The 16,627-nt window shown below is 39.7% G+C and overlaps 1 protein-coding gene and 1 long non-coding RNA gene across 2 annotated transcripts in view; one reads left to right on the top strand and one right to left on the bottom strand.

Moving 5' to 3' along the window:
* LOC139268285 (uncharacterized) overlaps positions 1–9,969 on the bottom strand; it is a 41,182-nt gene extending 31,213 nt beyond the window's left edge. Inside the window, exon 1 of the long non-coding RNA XR_011594006.1 lies at positions 9,814–9,969. This is a non-coding gene — a long non-coding RNA (uncharacterized lncRNA). The remainder of the gene's footprint in view (positions 1–9,813) is intronic.
* Positions 9,970–11,930: 1,961 nt separating this feature from the next.
* Positions 11,931–13,001, top strand: LOC139268284 (N-acetyllactosaminide beta-1,3-N-acetylglucosaminyltransferase 4-like). The gene has a single exon (XM_070886337.1). The coding sequence runs from the start codon at positions 11,931–11,933 to the stop codon at positions 12,999–13,001; it is 1,071 nt and encodes a 356-aa protein (XP_070742438.1).
* Positions 13,002–16,627: the final 3,626 nt, after the last annotated feature.

Below are 16,627 nucleotides of genomic sequence, written 5' to 3'. Positions count from 1 at the left end.
CCTAATAAGGATATCCTTCAGTTCTTCCTTCTCACTCGACCCTCGGTCCCCTAATACTTCCGGAAGGTTATTTGTGAATTCCTTCATGAAGACAGACCAAAATATTTGTTCAATTGGTCTGCCATTTCTTTGTTCCCCATTATAAATTCACCTGAATCTGACTGCACGGGACCTACGTTCGTCTTCACTAATCTTTTTCTCTTCACATATTTATAGAAGCTTTTGCAGTCAGTTTTTATGTTCCCGGCAAGCTTCCTCTCGTACTCTATTTTCCCCTTCCTAATTAAACCTTTTGTCCTCCTCTGCTGAATTCTAAATTTCTCCCAGTCCTCAGGTTTGCTGCTTTTTCTGGCCAATTTATATGCCTCTTCCTTGGATTTAACACTATCCTTAATTTCCCTTGTTAGCCATGATTGAACCACCTTCCCCTTTTTATTATTACTCCAGACAGGGATGTAGAATTGTTGAAGTTCATCCATGTGATCTTTAAATGTTTGCCATTGCCTATCCACTGTCAACCCGTTAAGTATCATTTGCCAGTCTATTCTAGCCAATTCACGCCTCATACCGTCGAAGTTACCTTTCCTTAAGTTCAGGACCCTAGTCTCTGAATTAACTGCATCACTCTCCATCTTAATAAAGAATTCTACCATATTATGGTCACTCTTCCCCAAGGGGCCTCGCACAACAAGATTGCTAATTAGTCCTTTCTCATTACACATCACCCAGTCTAGGATGGCCAGCCCTCTAGTTGGTTCCTCAACATATTGGTCCAAAAAACCATCCCTAATGGGATTCCAGGAAATTCTACCCCACCGTATTGTTACCAGTTTGGTTAGCCCAATCTATATGTCCAACAGGTATGCAAATAGTACTTTCAACTCTTAAGAGATTACAAATCTCTGAACAAATCCAAATCTGCTGGTATCAATGATGAGGATTGAATGTGCTTAAGGGGCATTCCTTTGGCTGAGGTGATCTCTGTGCAACTTGTGTACTGTTTGCCAGCAAATGTATGGCATTGGCAGACCACGCACCAAAACCTGAGTCTGCCCATCTCCACCAATTCCATCACTCTCCGCTGGCTGTGGATTCAAGATGCAATTTTTTTCTGGCATTCATTATGATCTACAGCAGATCAGAATTACCTTCAAACAGGTAGATCTTAGCATTCTGCAGATGAGTAAGATGATATAGAAAGTCAAGAGCATGCTGACAACTCCAGGTTTGTACAACTGTACTGCTATTGTGCAATTAAGATAAACATTGTAATATTCAGCAGCTTAAACATGACAAATGAGGAACCTAAGAAATACACAGTAAATGCTACGTTTACATATCCTCACTGTACGACTGTGAAAATGTTGATCTACTTTCAGCCACCACCACAATTTCCTCTTAAAGAGCTGCTGCTGCCTTGCCGGCCACTTGCTCTCTGGGAAAGCTGATCATGTTCCAGTAGCCTATTCAAATTAGGGGGTTGGCTCATGAGGTGGCACAGGTGGGTTTGCCCCATCGGTCAATTCAAACTGATTTTGGCCATTTTCAGCAAATCAGAGCTAACATATACACAGCGACATATTAATGCACATCCATCAATTACTGATCATGTGCCATCTTTTCATTTTACTGAAGTCCAGGAACCGTGTAAATATAATGGATGTATTGCTTAGTGATGAGTCAGTGCTGATGGGTGATCTGGAGGTGTCCAGAACAATCTATTATAAGATTTAAACATGGCAATGATTATGTTGCTTACCTAGTAATTCAGAGGGCCGGATTAATAGTCCAAAGTACGCGAGTTCAAATCCTACCAGGAAAGTTTGAAAATGTAAATTCAGTTTGAAATCTGGAAATAAAAAGCCGTCATAAAATTTACGGACAAAAAGCTGGGATGTGAGACTAAGCACGACAGCTCTTTCAAAGAGCTAGCATTGGTACAATGGGCCAAATGGCCTCCTCCTGTGTTGTAAGCTTCTATGATTCTATGATGAAAAACCCAATTGGTTTATTAATGTCCTTTAGTCACAGTAAAAATCTGCCATCCTTATCTGGAACTGATCTAAATATGCCTCCAGTCCCACACCAACATGGTTGACTCTTAACTGCCTTCTAAAGTGGCCTACCAAGTTGTAGCAAACAGGAGATTGTCCATCACCACCTTCTCAGAAACTAGGGCTGGGCAATAAATGCCGGCCATGCCAGCGTGCGTACATCCCGAGAATTCATCATTTTTAAAAATGGGGCAGTAGCAAGTTTAAGAATAAAAGTACACCGAGATTACATTTTAAAAGGGCTCAATTCGCAGGTGGTTAGGTTGGAGAGGAAGTTTGCTGCAGATGACTCAACACCCAGAAATGTAAATGTAAACAAGTCCTAAAAGGAAAATAGGCTTTATAAATCCCTATGAAAAGGAAAGAATATGTGATGAGAGGAAGTCACAATCGGTACAAGAGGAACTAATCTGACAAGTGGCACTCAGGAAGTAGTATTTGAGCTGCTGTTCCACTCTATCACTTGCCCAAAGAATCTGTTTTGTGCATTCATAAAGGGTTACCTTGCACTTCATTTTTTCTCAGCACTTCCTCCAGAAGCCCCCCCTCCCCCACCCTGCACCCCCCCTGCATACCCTCACCCCCTCACCACCATCATCCCCTTCTCCCACCACCCACCCTTCCCCTCACTCCACCCTCACCCCCCTCCTGATTTTCAAGCTTTATAAAAGCTGAAACAATATTTGTCCCCATATCCAGCCTCTTGCCTTTAAATGTGCACATCCCTTTTATATCTGACCTACTGGCTAAATTTTGCGAATTCGCTTTCTGCTAGCTCCCTGCACAAGCAGCCATAAATAATTAATTGAGTGACTACAGAAAATTGCAGGCAGTCACCTCACTGTGCTGTTAGCTAGCTTTGGGCCTGCAGTTAAGCCTGAACTTCGGGCTTGGAGTGAAAAATGAGCCCTAATATTTCCTGCAACTGTCACTAGGCCTTTTTAAGGCCTCGCGCAACCACCTCCGCCCGTCAGAGTGATCCAAACATCAGAACAGTTGTTTAAATATCACAAACGTCTACTCTAAAATGTTCCCATGTGCCTTGTTATACAGTTTCCACCAGGGTACAAGAGATTCTATGTCGTGCCAACAACCATAGCTCAAGAAGGCAAGCCAAGCCTACTGTCATTGTCACTGTCAAATACTGGGAAAGATACAATGATTGTCATAAAATTAAAGCATCGTGCCTGCTTGAATCCTTCTATAAAATTATGTATGCATGCATGCATCATTATTGGTCCTTTCATACTGTTTGAACATGGAGGGAGCAATATCCCTCTTCAAAAGAAAAATACTGTGGATGCATTTGCCGTAATATGCCTTCTTGTTTATGAAAGCAAGATCATTCTGTACAGATGCACAAATTGGCACAAGTGCAGTTGATGACTCCCGGTACCCAGGGGATGCATTATTTGTTTAAAAAAATTGAGTTTGCTTCACTATTAAAACACAGTTGACAGCAGTCTCTCCACCATCAAGCCGAGTAAACCGTTTTGTCCAGGCAGTCAAATATCGAACTACAGACAATGTAAGTACTTAAGTTCACTCAGGGATAAACCTACCCGGACACAAGGGGGCCGGGGCTGGGGGGCTGGTGGGTGAGAGGTAATTTTGACTTCGGGTGATAGTATAAAACGCACGATATTGATTGAGCCATCCATTATACATCTCTCCCGATTATCATTTAATTTCTTCTCTTTACTACAACTAAAAAAGTCTGAACTCTTCTTCCAAAATCATACAATCATACAACACAGTATTATTCACATCACATTTTTGTTTGCAATTTGCAGAAACCAAAAAAATGTATGCTTCTACAGGATAAACAGTCTTCCTCTTGTCTAGCACTTTTGTCAGTGAGCATAGGATCACTCTCAACCAGCTCAACTTCTGGTTCTGCCCCCCACTGTCTGCAGGGACAAGCCCTGAGGAGGTTACTTTTATTCACTTTTTAGGGATGGGCCTGAAATTGGATATTGACAAGAACTTTTGGCCTATAAGAGGTCCCCTTAAAAACTCAATACGTAATGGAGCTTCGAGTTCTTTGTCTTGATTCTTGTGTCAAAGCCCTCCCTAAAGATATCTCATGATCTTGTTTACATGTCTTTTCCTGTTTATACTTACTGAAAGTTCTTCCTTTGGAATTTGTCTCATCTCTCTCACCCCTATCTTTGCTGATACAATTGGTCCAAGGCTTGGCCTTGTACCCTTTCAATCATGAGGCCCAGGCCAGAGCTGTCACTTCAGCCGGTCGTCATGGATACCCTAACTCCCATTCCTTCTATTCTGTCTTTTATACTGATTAACTTTTAATTATCTTCACAAGTAATTCTGTTAAACAAACTCCAAATTCTACCGTAGCATTATAATATGGTTATTAGCATTAATGGAAGAATCATAGGTTGGGCTTTCAATGGTCAAATTAAAGACCAAGTCAAAATCCTAAACTTACAGAAGTTAAAAACATCATGCTGTGGGCCCCCATATAGAATGTTATGCATCCTCTAATCTAACTCATTAAAAATACTGTCTCAATTCTAGTGCAAGTCTTGCTAGGAAAATGAAACTTAAGCAGTCCCGGGTAAAATATAATTTATACATTAACCCTTTACTTGTTTCGAGCAAAAACATACAATCATACAACACAGTATTATTCACATCACATTTTTGTTTGCATAATCATATACATTTTGGACACTCTGATTTCTAACCTGAGATTCTTCTAAAACATTGAATATGTGCCACAAAAAGTTTCCACTAACACCCTTGATTTGTTGTTTAATTTCTCATTTTTATCAAAACTCAGAAATGTGTACTTCTTGTAACATTTTCACATTTTAGAATATATGATTTTTTTTTTAGGAAAAGGCAATTGTTCCTCAAAAGCCCAAACTACTTTCAGAGATGAACCTCACATATCTGGATTGTCCTCGTATTCTCAATCTCATCTCTCCAGAAAAACATTTAATTTTCTCGCAATCACTGCTCAATTTAATAGCCTGCCCCGGTAACTTGCTCAACAATTCTATTAATGTTTAACTGAAGAAAAATCTATTCCTTCATACACCTAACTTCCTCATTTTAAATGTGTGCTTCCTGTACTTGATCCCTTCACTCAAGTGAAACATTTGTAGAGGAAATTGGAAGTTTAAACAGGGACTTATTGTGATATATGTAGAGATTATGTAATACTTCAAAATATTTCAAGATATTCTGAAAATAAAAGGTTTCTAACAATTTATATTAGAAAGTGTATTAAAACACAGTGCTAGTTTAAATTGTTTTAATCTACACACATTTCATTTACATTAGATTCTTCTCCAATTATGATGTGCTCTGCTGCAAGGTTACTGACCTCGTTCCAATTTCTTCACATAATTTACATGTGGAAATCTGGGTTTTAGTTGTTGGTAGTGCGGAGTTTTTGCTCTTTTCTGACCCATGCCTGCCACCAATGAGGCTCTGTGACATCAGGGGAGCCTTAGAGAATTGGGGTTTTAGTCTTGTCTTGACATTTAATCAGAGCTGTGCTGGTCCTTTAGTTTGAGGTAATGGTATTTCTGCCTCCATTTTTCTCCTAAAAAGTGGCTGTTACAAATTTCAGGTCTACTCTCGATATTCTCTTGGATTCAACATCACTGGTCTCTCCCATGAGAAAATCCCATGTCGCTTACAATCAGGAGTTTACCTTTACTGTGTCCTATGTTGCAAAAACTGAATGCAGTAAACTTGAATATTCTTCAATCTACCAAAAAGCAAATTAATAGTTTAGTGAGATAACGCCAAAAGTAAATCAATAAAACTGGTTGATTTTGCAAAAAATGACCAAAATAACATCTATTGTAACTCTTGCCATAGTTTGACTTTATTTCAGTATTACTCCTCGTAACAAAGAAAATAATAACATATTCTACATTGTCTCAGTTAGCAGGCTAAATTAACTTTTCTTCCCAGGTTTTCTCTGGACCTGGTTGGCTCTACCTTAAGGAAGTCTTGGCCCCTGTCTGTCTCTCTCAGTGGACATTCTTGAACTGGCCACATGGAATGTGTTCTTCTTGCCGGATAGGAAGACAATAGTTTGGCCCCCAGGGCTGTCAATTTAACCAGCTGCTTTTCCCCTGGGCAGGCCCCTACCCTTCTATGAACTATCTCCTGTGTCCAAATCAATGAGACTATCCCAACAATAATAGGTGTGGATGATCAATGGAATGTATAAAGAAACTTTATTGTCTGAAGCAATCTGGTTAGATGCATTGTCTTCATTCTAATCCACATCTCCAAGCACTGCTGTTCAGTGAAGTTAACCCATTGACAATATGACTTAATATTCAGTATCTTTATATAAATCACAGCAAACCCCTTCTGTGGCCAAATGACCACATATCTCAAAACATGACAGTGACACTGTTTTATAAAAGGAGAGAAAAGAATAGAGGGTAAAGGGGGAGGGAGCTGGAAGAGGGCAGATTCTTCTGATGAAAAGAGTGCCATGTACAGATTTGCAGGCAAGGTTCTGGATCATGAAACACCAGGGAGAATGTCCTCACATTCATAAAAAATATTGGGACAACTTAATTCAACAGCAGTAACTGGTCAATGTAACCTGCATCAATCCAAACTCTTGTCTATTGCTGTGTTGCATAACTCAAATCAACAATTCCACACCACTGCCAATAATATTTATAACACTATGTATTAGATATACTTTCACCAAATACAAATCAATACCTCTCTACCTTAACTCATGTTATTATTTATATTACATAGCAGTTACAGCACAGGCCATTTGGCCCAACTGGTCTGTGCCGGCGTTTATGCTCCACACGAGCCTCCTCCCTCTCCTCTTCATCTAATCCTATCAGCATATCCTTCTATTGCTTTCTCTCTCATGTGCTTATCTAACTTCCCCTTAAAGGCATCTATGCTATTCACCTCAACTACTCCTTGTGTTAGTGAGTTCCACATTCTAACCACTCTGTGGGTAAAGACGTTCCTCCTGAATTCCCTATTGGATTTATTTTAGATTTATGGCCTTTCATTTTGGACTCCCCCACAAGTGGAAACATCTTCTCTACATCTACCCCTTTATAATTTTAAAGACCTCTATTAGATCACCCCTCAGAATTCTCTATTCTAGAAAAGAGCCCAGCCTGTTGAATCTTTCCTGATAGGTATAACCTCTCAATTCTGGTATCATTTTTGTAAATCTTTCCTCCAGTGCCTCTATATACTTTTTGTAACATGGAGACCAGAACTGTGCACATTATTCTAAGTGTGGTCTAACCAAGGTTCTATATAAGTTTAACATAACTTCTCTGCTTTCCAATTCTATTTCTCTAGAAACGAATCCCAGTGCTTTGTTTGCTTTTTTATGGCCTCGTTAACCTGTGTTGCTACTTTTAATGAATTGTGAATCTGTACCACCAGATCCCCTGATCCTCTTATTTTCTAAGGAGTATGCGACCTCCTTATTATGTTCAGAAAATTATTTTTTGGAAATATATATCAGTAAAAAGGAACAAATGCACAAAAATGCAAATTTTCAGCAAATATATTGAAATCAACAGATTGTTGCTCATGGAAAATGCAAAACCAGATGATGTATTAATCATTCAATCACGTGTGGATTATTAACCAGATTAAAACATTCCATTCCCTAGTGTTTGTTCCTCTCCATTAATTCACCAAGACATGTTCAGTGTACGCATCTTTATCTCAGATCTCCATAGTTACACACTCTCCGGATCCCTGAGGAATGGGTGCTTAGTGCATGTCCTTGTAATGCACTGACGTTAAAGCTCCTTTAACACGCAGTATGCAAATAAGCAGCACTGAAACCTACCAGAACCTCCCAGCTCAAGGATTTTCATTTATAATTACCATGTTCCAGTGAGAGTTCTGGAAACCTAGCTAAGCTGAATCATTAACCAGGTAAGGTCTAAACGCATCTTTGATAATATTTAACTCATTTAACTCACCGTTTAATTAAACACCTAATTGCAAATATAGGTATGGGTGGTTTTTGAGATGTGCAGCCTTTGTTCTGTTTTAGTGGCTGTTGGATCAATTAAAATATAAGAATAGTTTTTCAGTCCAAAACTTAAAATCGTTACTTTTAGTTATTGTAATCATTCATCGATATACCATTAGAAAAATGTTGTATTGAGACATCATATTAATCTTTGAAAATAGGTTAATTCCGATCACTTGTGTTTAAACAAAACAATGTTTACTGTCTAATCTGTATTTATATCATGGACTGGACTTGATATTAATGCTGAAAAGTAGACACAGCAACATAAATGTACAAGGAAGTGTATTATTCAGTAGTGATCTTAAGCTGTGCTTACACGAGCACAGTGTGAGGGAAAGGGAGATGTTTTGTCACCCTGTGGAGAAATTTAATTCCAGTGTGAAATTAGATTTTTACCCCACAGGAAGGAAAATATCACCAAAAATTAAACACCTGGTCCAATTTCTCAAGTCTGCCTTCTGAATCTGTTTTCTATCTAAGTTCCTGACGCAAAAACACCTCTGTGCCCTTCCCTATACTTTTGTGCATAAGATGATTAATTTATATCTCTGTGGGACTAAGAGTATGTGTGTACGCATGCATGCGCACACTTGAGGGGACCATGGGAAGTACCTTATAGGTGAGTAACATTTGTTCTGCAGAGCTACATTCAGTTTAAATCTACAGTGGGAATCAGTACTGAAGTCAGGAAGGAGTGCGCCATTTAACTATCACAGCGTCAGAGGACTGGAACAAAACAACAGGTATGATGGGTTTATAAAGAATATGGTAGTGTTAAAGAGGGTATAGTAGTGCAATGGTTACAGTCATGGACTGGCAATTCAGCACACAGGGCTTTCATTATACCGAGCAGACAAAAATAACTGAAGTTCAGGAGCTGATCCCACTCCTGGGATGTGGATTTTAACCATACATTAATGCCTTCCCTCTCAACACCAACCAGTGCTGCATTCTACATTTTGGGAGGAATTGTTCGCTGGATGTACCAAGAAGGTTGTTGGGTGAGGAGAGGACCATTACTGGCCAAACACTGGACAGCAGGGAAGCCTTACTGGAAACTCATTGAAGAGGCATATTTAAAGTATGTGCCTTGGCTTGTATTGCTAAGTAATGCAATTGAAGGGAGGGTCACACAGTCAAAACAACAACAACTTACACTTAAAGCACCTGTAATGTAGTGAAATGTCCCAACACACTTCACAGATTTGACATTGAGCAGGATAATGTCACAAAGGTAGAATTAGGCAGTCTTGGTGATAAATGTAGCTCAAGGTTGAGTAGTCCACTAAAATTGTGCATTGTCAGATTCAGCTTGAGCAAGCAGCCAATGTTTCGCCAGAGTTGTGGTTCATCCACCACTAGTTATCAGGCAGGCAGTCAGACAGCATATCAACAGTCATGGAGTCGAGGGTGGTGGCAGGGATATAAAGCTAGCTGTTGTTGCATTGTCCCAGCAGTCAAGAAAGTGGATCAAAGTTCTGTAACGATGACCGTTATCTGATGCACTGCCTCCACTTCCCCCATCTTTGACGAGCTTCCAACACCAGGCTCAATATGGGAAAAGAGCTCAGCCACATTATATCCACAAAATCAGACAGGGTCAGCACACTAATGGTGAGGTGGGTTCTAGTCGTGGCCTGCCCAACTAACCCCCAATCAGAAAATGTCCCCTTATACATGCTTGATAAATTATAAAATTATAAAACGATGAAAGTTATCACTTACAGTTTTTATGCTCTATCGCTTTCGCACCTCCAGTTATTAAGACATTTTTCTCTTCCTCTCTGTAGGAAGCATATTATTTCTGCTCATTTCTACTTGAGGCATAATCAGTGGCCAATCTGGGTCCTCCTTCCAAAGACTTCTCTATTACAAGAGAAAACGCCCTCAGAAGTCAGACTTCATTGCACATACTGCTGTTCCCTATTTTCTTGCTGAACAGCTAAGTGTGTCCGGAGATGAATACTGTAATAGTGTGGCAAGCACAGTGAGTAGTTTCCTGCTTTCACCACATCCTTAGACATGGTATTGATTTTATTCATCTCGGAACAATGAAAGGCTGAGTGGGAATTGGCAGAATTCAAGCTCAGGAACTCCTGTCCTGGAGTCAAGTGCTCGACCAGCTCAATAAACCAAGAACACTTGTTTACTCAAATTGATGAAAGGGAGAAGAAATTACATTTTTAAAATTGGAAAACGGTAAGGAAGATACAATTGCAGCTTTAAATCATTCCCGTGGAGAATAGATGAAATTGTGTACGTTTATTATGCCATCAAAGTTCACCTATTTAGAAATGTATTGAAGAGTAATGCTTTAATGCAGCCACAGGTAGAAAAAATAAGTGCCATCAAAGCATTTCATGTTGAAAAAGATCTCTCATCCTTTTTGCATACAATTGCTAAGCACTCAGGAGTGACTGTCAAACCCATTATTTATAATGACACCGGAAAATGAATTCAACTACAAATATGTTGAGGAAAAATTACCTTCAATACTAAACAATTATTAACATTTTGGCAGATCATTAAACAAATACCTGTATAGTTTCCATACTATTGGCATGGGCTATTGGAACATAACAAATCCTTTCAGCTTTTTAATGAATCAAGTAATGCCTTATCGAATTCTTCTTATTATTAATTGCAGTATATGTTTTTTTGGCTAATTGGTTACAGTGCTGGCAACTCTCTCCCTGATGTTGTATTTCTCAGTAGAGCCTGGAGTGCTCAAAGAGAAAATAAAGACATTTTGTAAAGACTATTGTTAAAACAAGCTCAGCTAGCTAGCTCAGTAGCATATCTAAACTTAGCAGCAATAACACGAGTCAGGCTTATTCTCCATTGGCCAGCACTGTCATGTTGCTGCCATTTTGTTGAATCAGAACAGGTTTATGGTAATTGAACTAATTCTGATTCCCAACTTCAATGAGTAGGAGCAAAGGCTAAATTAATCTGTGCAGCACATTAGAGCAGAAGAAAATTGAAGCAGTAACATTATTTTATTTTTGTGAGATTATTAAATGTCTCTCATTGCCAATATTTGTTGATCCTCTTTACTGCTGCCTTCGTGAGACATGCAGCCGTTGGCAGGGAGATGACTTGCTCAGTGTCTCCACCAATGTTGCTCTGAGTTGGTCAGTAGGAGAAGTACATGACCAGACTCGCGTTCTTCTTTGCAAGTCCCTCCCCCACCTGTGCCAAAACACTACATCTGTAATTGCATTAACATTTAATTTTTAGATGACTGACCACAGAAATAGTTTCCATTCAAGAGTAAAGGCATTCATTTCAAGATTTAAATTATTTGCAAAACTACTTCTGTATTCTATATGAAAACAAAGTACCTCAGAATCTCAATATCAGCAGGGGATGCTTGGACTCTAGCACAGTGTGCAATGCATGCTGGGAAATGCAGGACCTGGAATCAATCCAAGAACTAGAGCAGGTCTATCAATTAACTTACTTTCCAATGGCTAAAGAGAGCTGCAATAAGTGTGTTTGTCAAAACAATTTGCATAATACTAAATATTTAAAGTTTTAAAATTGCTGCGACAAAGCTTTTATATAACCAATACAAGAAACTTGTAGATGTTTGAGACATTGCAGTGACACATACATAAATTAGGCAGGGTCTTTATCGGGGTGCACTTAAGAATTGTTGGGACTTTAAACTGTTTCAATTCAATTTATTAGTATAAAACTTTTAAACCACTAAGGGTGGCTGGGAAAGCAGATGTAGAGAGTTTTCAGATTGATGATATATAAAAAGTACAGTACTCGCATACATGTGTTGTGTCCTTTTGATACCTTACAGAGACAGTGCTGTATTATCTCTCTTCATAATGTTTTCAAAGAGAAAAAGAAAAACATTCTGCTATGCTTTGATCGCATCAGTTTTTGTGGTCGTTTTCAAATGGCAAACTGGGATAACAACAACTGAAAAGGATAATGAAAGAAAACATCTTGTTTTGGTCCCTCGAGTGAGTAATAATATAACTGAGACAACTCAGTGTTTACCAAACAAAGCATACATCAACCAGTCTTCAAACCTACCCAAGATATATGAGAACTTCTTGGAATATAAACACTGCAGGACTTTCCGAGCTTTGCTGAAACCAAAGGGTTGCACTGAAGAATTGTTTCTATTATTAGTTATTAAGTCGACAGCTCCCAACATAGATAGACGGACCACAATTCGAAACACGTGGGGAAAAGAAGGAGTTATTAATGGAGTTGAAGTCAAACTAGTGTTTCTGTTGGGTGTTACAGAGAGGTTCCGTGGTCAGCCACTGCATCAGTTGCTGACAATTGAAAACACACAGTTTGGTGACATCATTCAATGGGATTTCCAGGACAGTTTTTTCAACTTGACGCTAAAGGAGATTCATTTCCTCAGATGGTTTGCTGCAGATTGCTACTCAGCAAAATTTATTTTAAAGGGAGATGATGATGTCTTTGTGAACACAATAAATGTGATTGAATATGTCAAAGATTTTTCTCCAGATCATGACCTTTTGGCTGGGCATATCATTTACAATGCTAGTCCAAAAAGAAATAAGAAAGTTAAATACTTTATTCCTGACATCATGTATGAAAATAAACCATATCCACCTTATGCTGGAGGTGGTGGTTATGTAATGTCCAGGAGAACTGTATTACAACTGTATCAGACTGCAACAGATGTGGACCTCTTCCCAATAGATGATGTGTTTGTTGGGATGTGTTTGTTACGATTGGGGATAATTCCAATTTCACACATTGGCTTCAAGACATTTGGTATACATGATGTATTCATGTTCGATCCATGCTTCTATAAAGATCTAATAGTAGTGCACAAACTGAACCCAGCAGAGATGTGGATTATGTGGAGCCTAGTGAATGACACAAACTTCAAATGTGCTAAGAAAGGATGAGAAGAGCACCAACACATTTGAGAGAAGCTCTGTAAACAGTGCTGAATGAGCAGGGTGCTGAGAAAGTAAGGACCGATAAAATGCTTTTATAAAATTTGTTATACAAAGTGCTGATGGTAACATATATGGAGCAGCATTATGCCAAGGAGGAGACTATGGGAAAAAAAATGATGGTAAATATTGACATGATTCCCATATTCTGTGCATTTTGTGGTAATAGAATTGCTCTAACTCAGTCTGTCATTCTAAAGTTTAGTACTGTACTTTCTATTGTATCTGTTAGCTGCTTCTCCAGTCAAACATAATTGGAAATTCTGAAGAACATAAATTGGAGTAGCACAGGAACAAAAAATTCAACAGATTTTCAATGATAAATGCACTTGCTATTTGCTTTAAAGTAATTGTGTAACACAGGGATGGATTCTTTTTTACTTATGTATTGCCCAGGTGAAGAGAACAGAAGAGCACCAGCAGACACTGGCTTAGCAGGCTTCTACTATTTTTCTCTCCGCAACTTTCTCCTCAAATTGTTTCCTGACAATTTTCTTCTGAAGGCATTGACCCCCTCACAGGATTCTACTTCCACAGGCAGTGGTCAACCTCCAGTACCTTGCTTGGCTACTCTTCATGTGTGAGACTTGCCAATGAGTCATGGCAGTGTCCAACTGTGAAGGATATAAGAGCTGAGTCTGATCCTGACCTTATCTGGTGACTGTATAATCACATCTCCAGTAGGGGTCAACTACATCCATTTCATCTCATCACCAACCCAGATTTCATTACCACCCCACTTTCACCCGAATGCCTAGATTCTCTATTACCTCTGCCTTTTCTTCCAACCACCTTACAGCCTATTCTCACCTGGCCGTGATCTTGCAGTTTATATGGGAATTTACCACAAAAATTAAGACAAAAATGCAGTACAGAATCATGTATCAAAATCATTCAGTCAAGAGACATTCAGCACAGGAGACAGTAGGCCAGGCTTACAAAAAGGGAGCGAAAGAATAAGAAAGAATTGGAGAAAGATAGAAAGACAGTGAGAAAAAGTGTATGAGTCACACGAAGAGAAAGAAGGAAACAGTGGACAACAAACAAAAAGAGCAAGAGACAGAAGCTGAAGAGGAGAGAGATGGTTACATGATAGAGGAACAATTTAATAACTGTTCATAAGCAATATCATATTCCATTACAATGTGTTTCTATTTGTAAAATAGGGTAGTACTGTGAACCCAACCATATTTTTAATTGCCAAGGCTATTTTAACAAAGGAATGGTTAAAAGATCTTTTTTTTTAAAGTTTATTGATGTGCCTTAAGGTAACAGGCAAAAGAACATCTCCCAAGATCTTCTCATTGGAAATGAAATCATTCACCCAATGACTACATTAGCTGTCTTGGCTTTGCTGGTTTCTATGGGTAACAGGATTGATTATTAGCACTGCCTACTTAAAGTTGTCACCACACATTTCATGTCAATTAGGTATTAGCCATTTAACCTTTTTGTGGAAAAACTTTTCAAATCTGATTAACCACATGGAATTTGCAAATAGTTTGGCTAAATTAATTGCACATAACAGTATAACACCCCTGCCATAACCTGAAAGATACAAAATATCTTTAGTTATACTATTGTGTTGACAAAAAACTCATCTCCACTGCCCTCCAGAACTGTGCTGGTGGCATGTGTTCTCCGCAGAGACAGACCTTCCTGTTTCCTTCACTTGCTCCATTGGCTATAACAGGAGCCACTTGTCTTTAGGTTTAATCCAGAGCAGCCTGGTTCTCAAAGCCCTCTACTTGCCAAGTACGTAATAGTATATTACTCGCCCACAATTCATCTTACTTCAAGCAAAATTCCCGTCCTCAATCCATCGAGCTCTTTATCTGAAACTTGTTTTCAAAATTTTAAGAGACGAGTGAAGTTATTTATGAAACAATTCATGTTGGTGGCAGCAGTCTCGGCAGTAGTTGAACAATGCCTTTATATGTTGCATGTTACTATTGTTTATTTTACTGATTTGTAGTTTAAAGAAATAAAACTAAAAAGTATTCAAACTGTAATTTTTCTCTGCAATCAAATTTGAGTAGACAAACCTCTTCCCGCTTGCCTTGGTTTTAAGTGCTGAGTGTTTGCTAATTCTCTAGATGTCAGTGTAGCCTGTTTTAATGCAGTGCCTGAGGTAATAATTCACATTTCTTTAGAAGATAGGCTTCCAACCAAATAATGTAATGCCTGTCTTCTAATGGAGTAATTGGTTGACTGCCGCTCGATTTATGTGGTACTTTTCTTATCTCTCAGTGGTTACATTTTACCGTTCTTTGGTTCAGTTAATTTACCAAATATAAGATAACTTCTCCTTCCCTTGAATTTGCCACTGTGTGATAATGCTGGTGGTTGTTCTTTTAGCCAAGCAGAACGCGCTGCTGTGTGTGACCACTGTGGCGGTTCTTGATATTTTGCATCCAATAAGGTGCAGTTATATAAGCTCCTCTCCCCCGATTATCAAAATCAATGATGAGGCCTTGGACAATGTGGACCATTTTCCATACCTCGGGCGCCTACTGTCAACAAGGGCTGACATCGATGACAAGGTTCAACACCGCCTTCAGTGTGCCAGCGCAGCCTTTGGTCACCTGAGGAATAGAGTGTTTGAAGACCAGAACTTTAAAACCAGCACAAAGCTCATGGTCTCGAGAGCAGTAGTGATACCTGCCCGCATATATGCTTCTGAGACATGGACTATATACAGCAGCACATCAAAGCACTGGAAAAGTACCATCAACGCTGCCTCAGAAAGATCCTGCAAATCCATTGGCAGGATAGGCGCGTCAATGCTCTTGCGCAGGCCAACATCCTCAGCATCGAAGCATTGACAACACTCGATCAGCTCCGATGGACGGGCCACATTTTCCGTATGACTGTTACCAGACTCCCAAAGCAAGCGCTCTACTCAGAGCTCCGACAGGGGAAACGAGCTCCAGGTGGGCAGACGAAACGCTTCAAGGACACCCTCAAGGCCTCCTTGAAGAAGTTCAACATCCCCACCGACACCTGGGAATTCATGGCGCAAGATCGCTCAAAGTGGAAGAGAATAATCTGTGAGGGCGTCGAACACTTCGAGTCTCTTCACCGGAAGCAAGCGGAGACCGAGAAGGAAAAGGGCAGCAGGCGCATTGGAACACCATCACCTGTAGGTTCCCCTCCAAGTTATACACCATTCTGACTTGGAAATATATCGCCGTTCCTTCATCATCACTGGGTCAAAGTCCTGGAACTCCCTCCCTAACACCACTGTGGGAGTACCTGCATCACACGGACTACAGCGGTTCAAGAAGGTGGCTCACCACAATCTTCTCGTGCAATTAGGGATGGGCAATAAATGCTGGCCTTGTCAGTGACGCCCACATCCCAGGAACGAATAATTAGCCCTACAACCCTCGAGATCTTTGTGTTCCTCCAAATTCCAACCTTTTGGACATCTCCGATTTTTATCATTCTACCATTTGCAGCCGTGCCTTCAGCTGCCTGGGTCCTAAGCTCTGGAATTCCCTCCCTAAACCACTCCTGCTCGCTCCTCCTTTAAGATGCTCCTTAAGACCTACCTCAACTGTCCTAATATCTTA

This window comes from Pristiophorus japonicus, chromosome 8, assembly GCF_044704955.1.
Source record: "Pristiophorus japonicus isolate sPriJap1 chromosome 8, sPriJap1.hap1, whole genome shotgun sequence".
NCBI lineage: Eukaryota > Metazoa > Chordata > Chondrichthyes > Pristiophoridae > Pristiophorus > Pristiophorus japonicus.
Note: the sequence above shows the minus strand (reverse complement) of the source record. Positions and strands in the feature narration are given on the sequence as shown.

Coding starts and splice junctions, on each gene's coding strand:
- LOC139268284 (XM_070886337.1), top strand. CDS start 11,931: ATGTTTTCAAAGAGAAAAAGAAAAACATTCTGCTATGCTTTGATCGCA.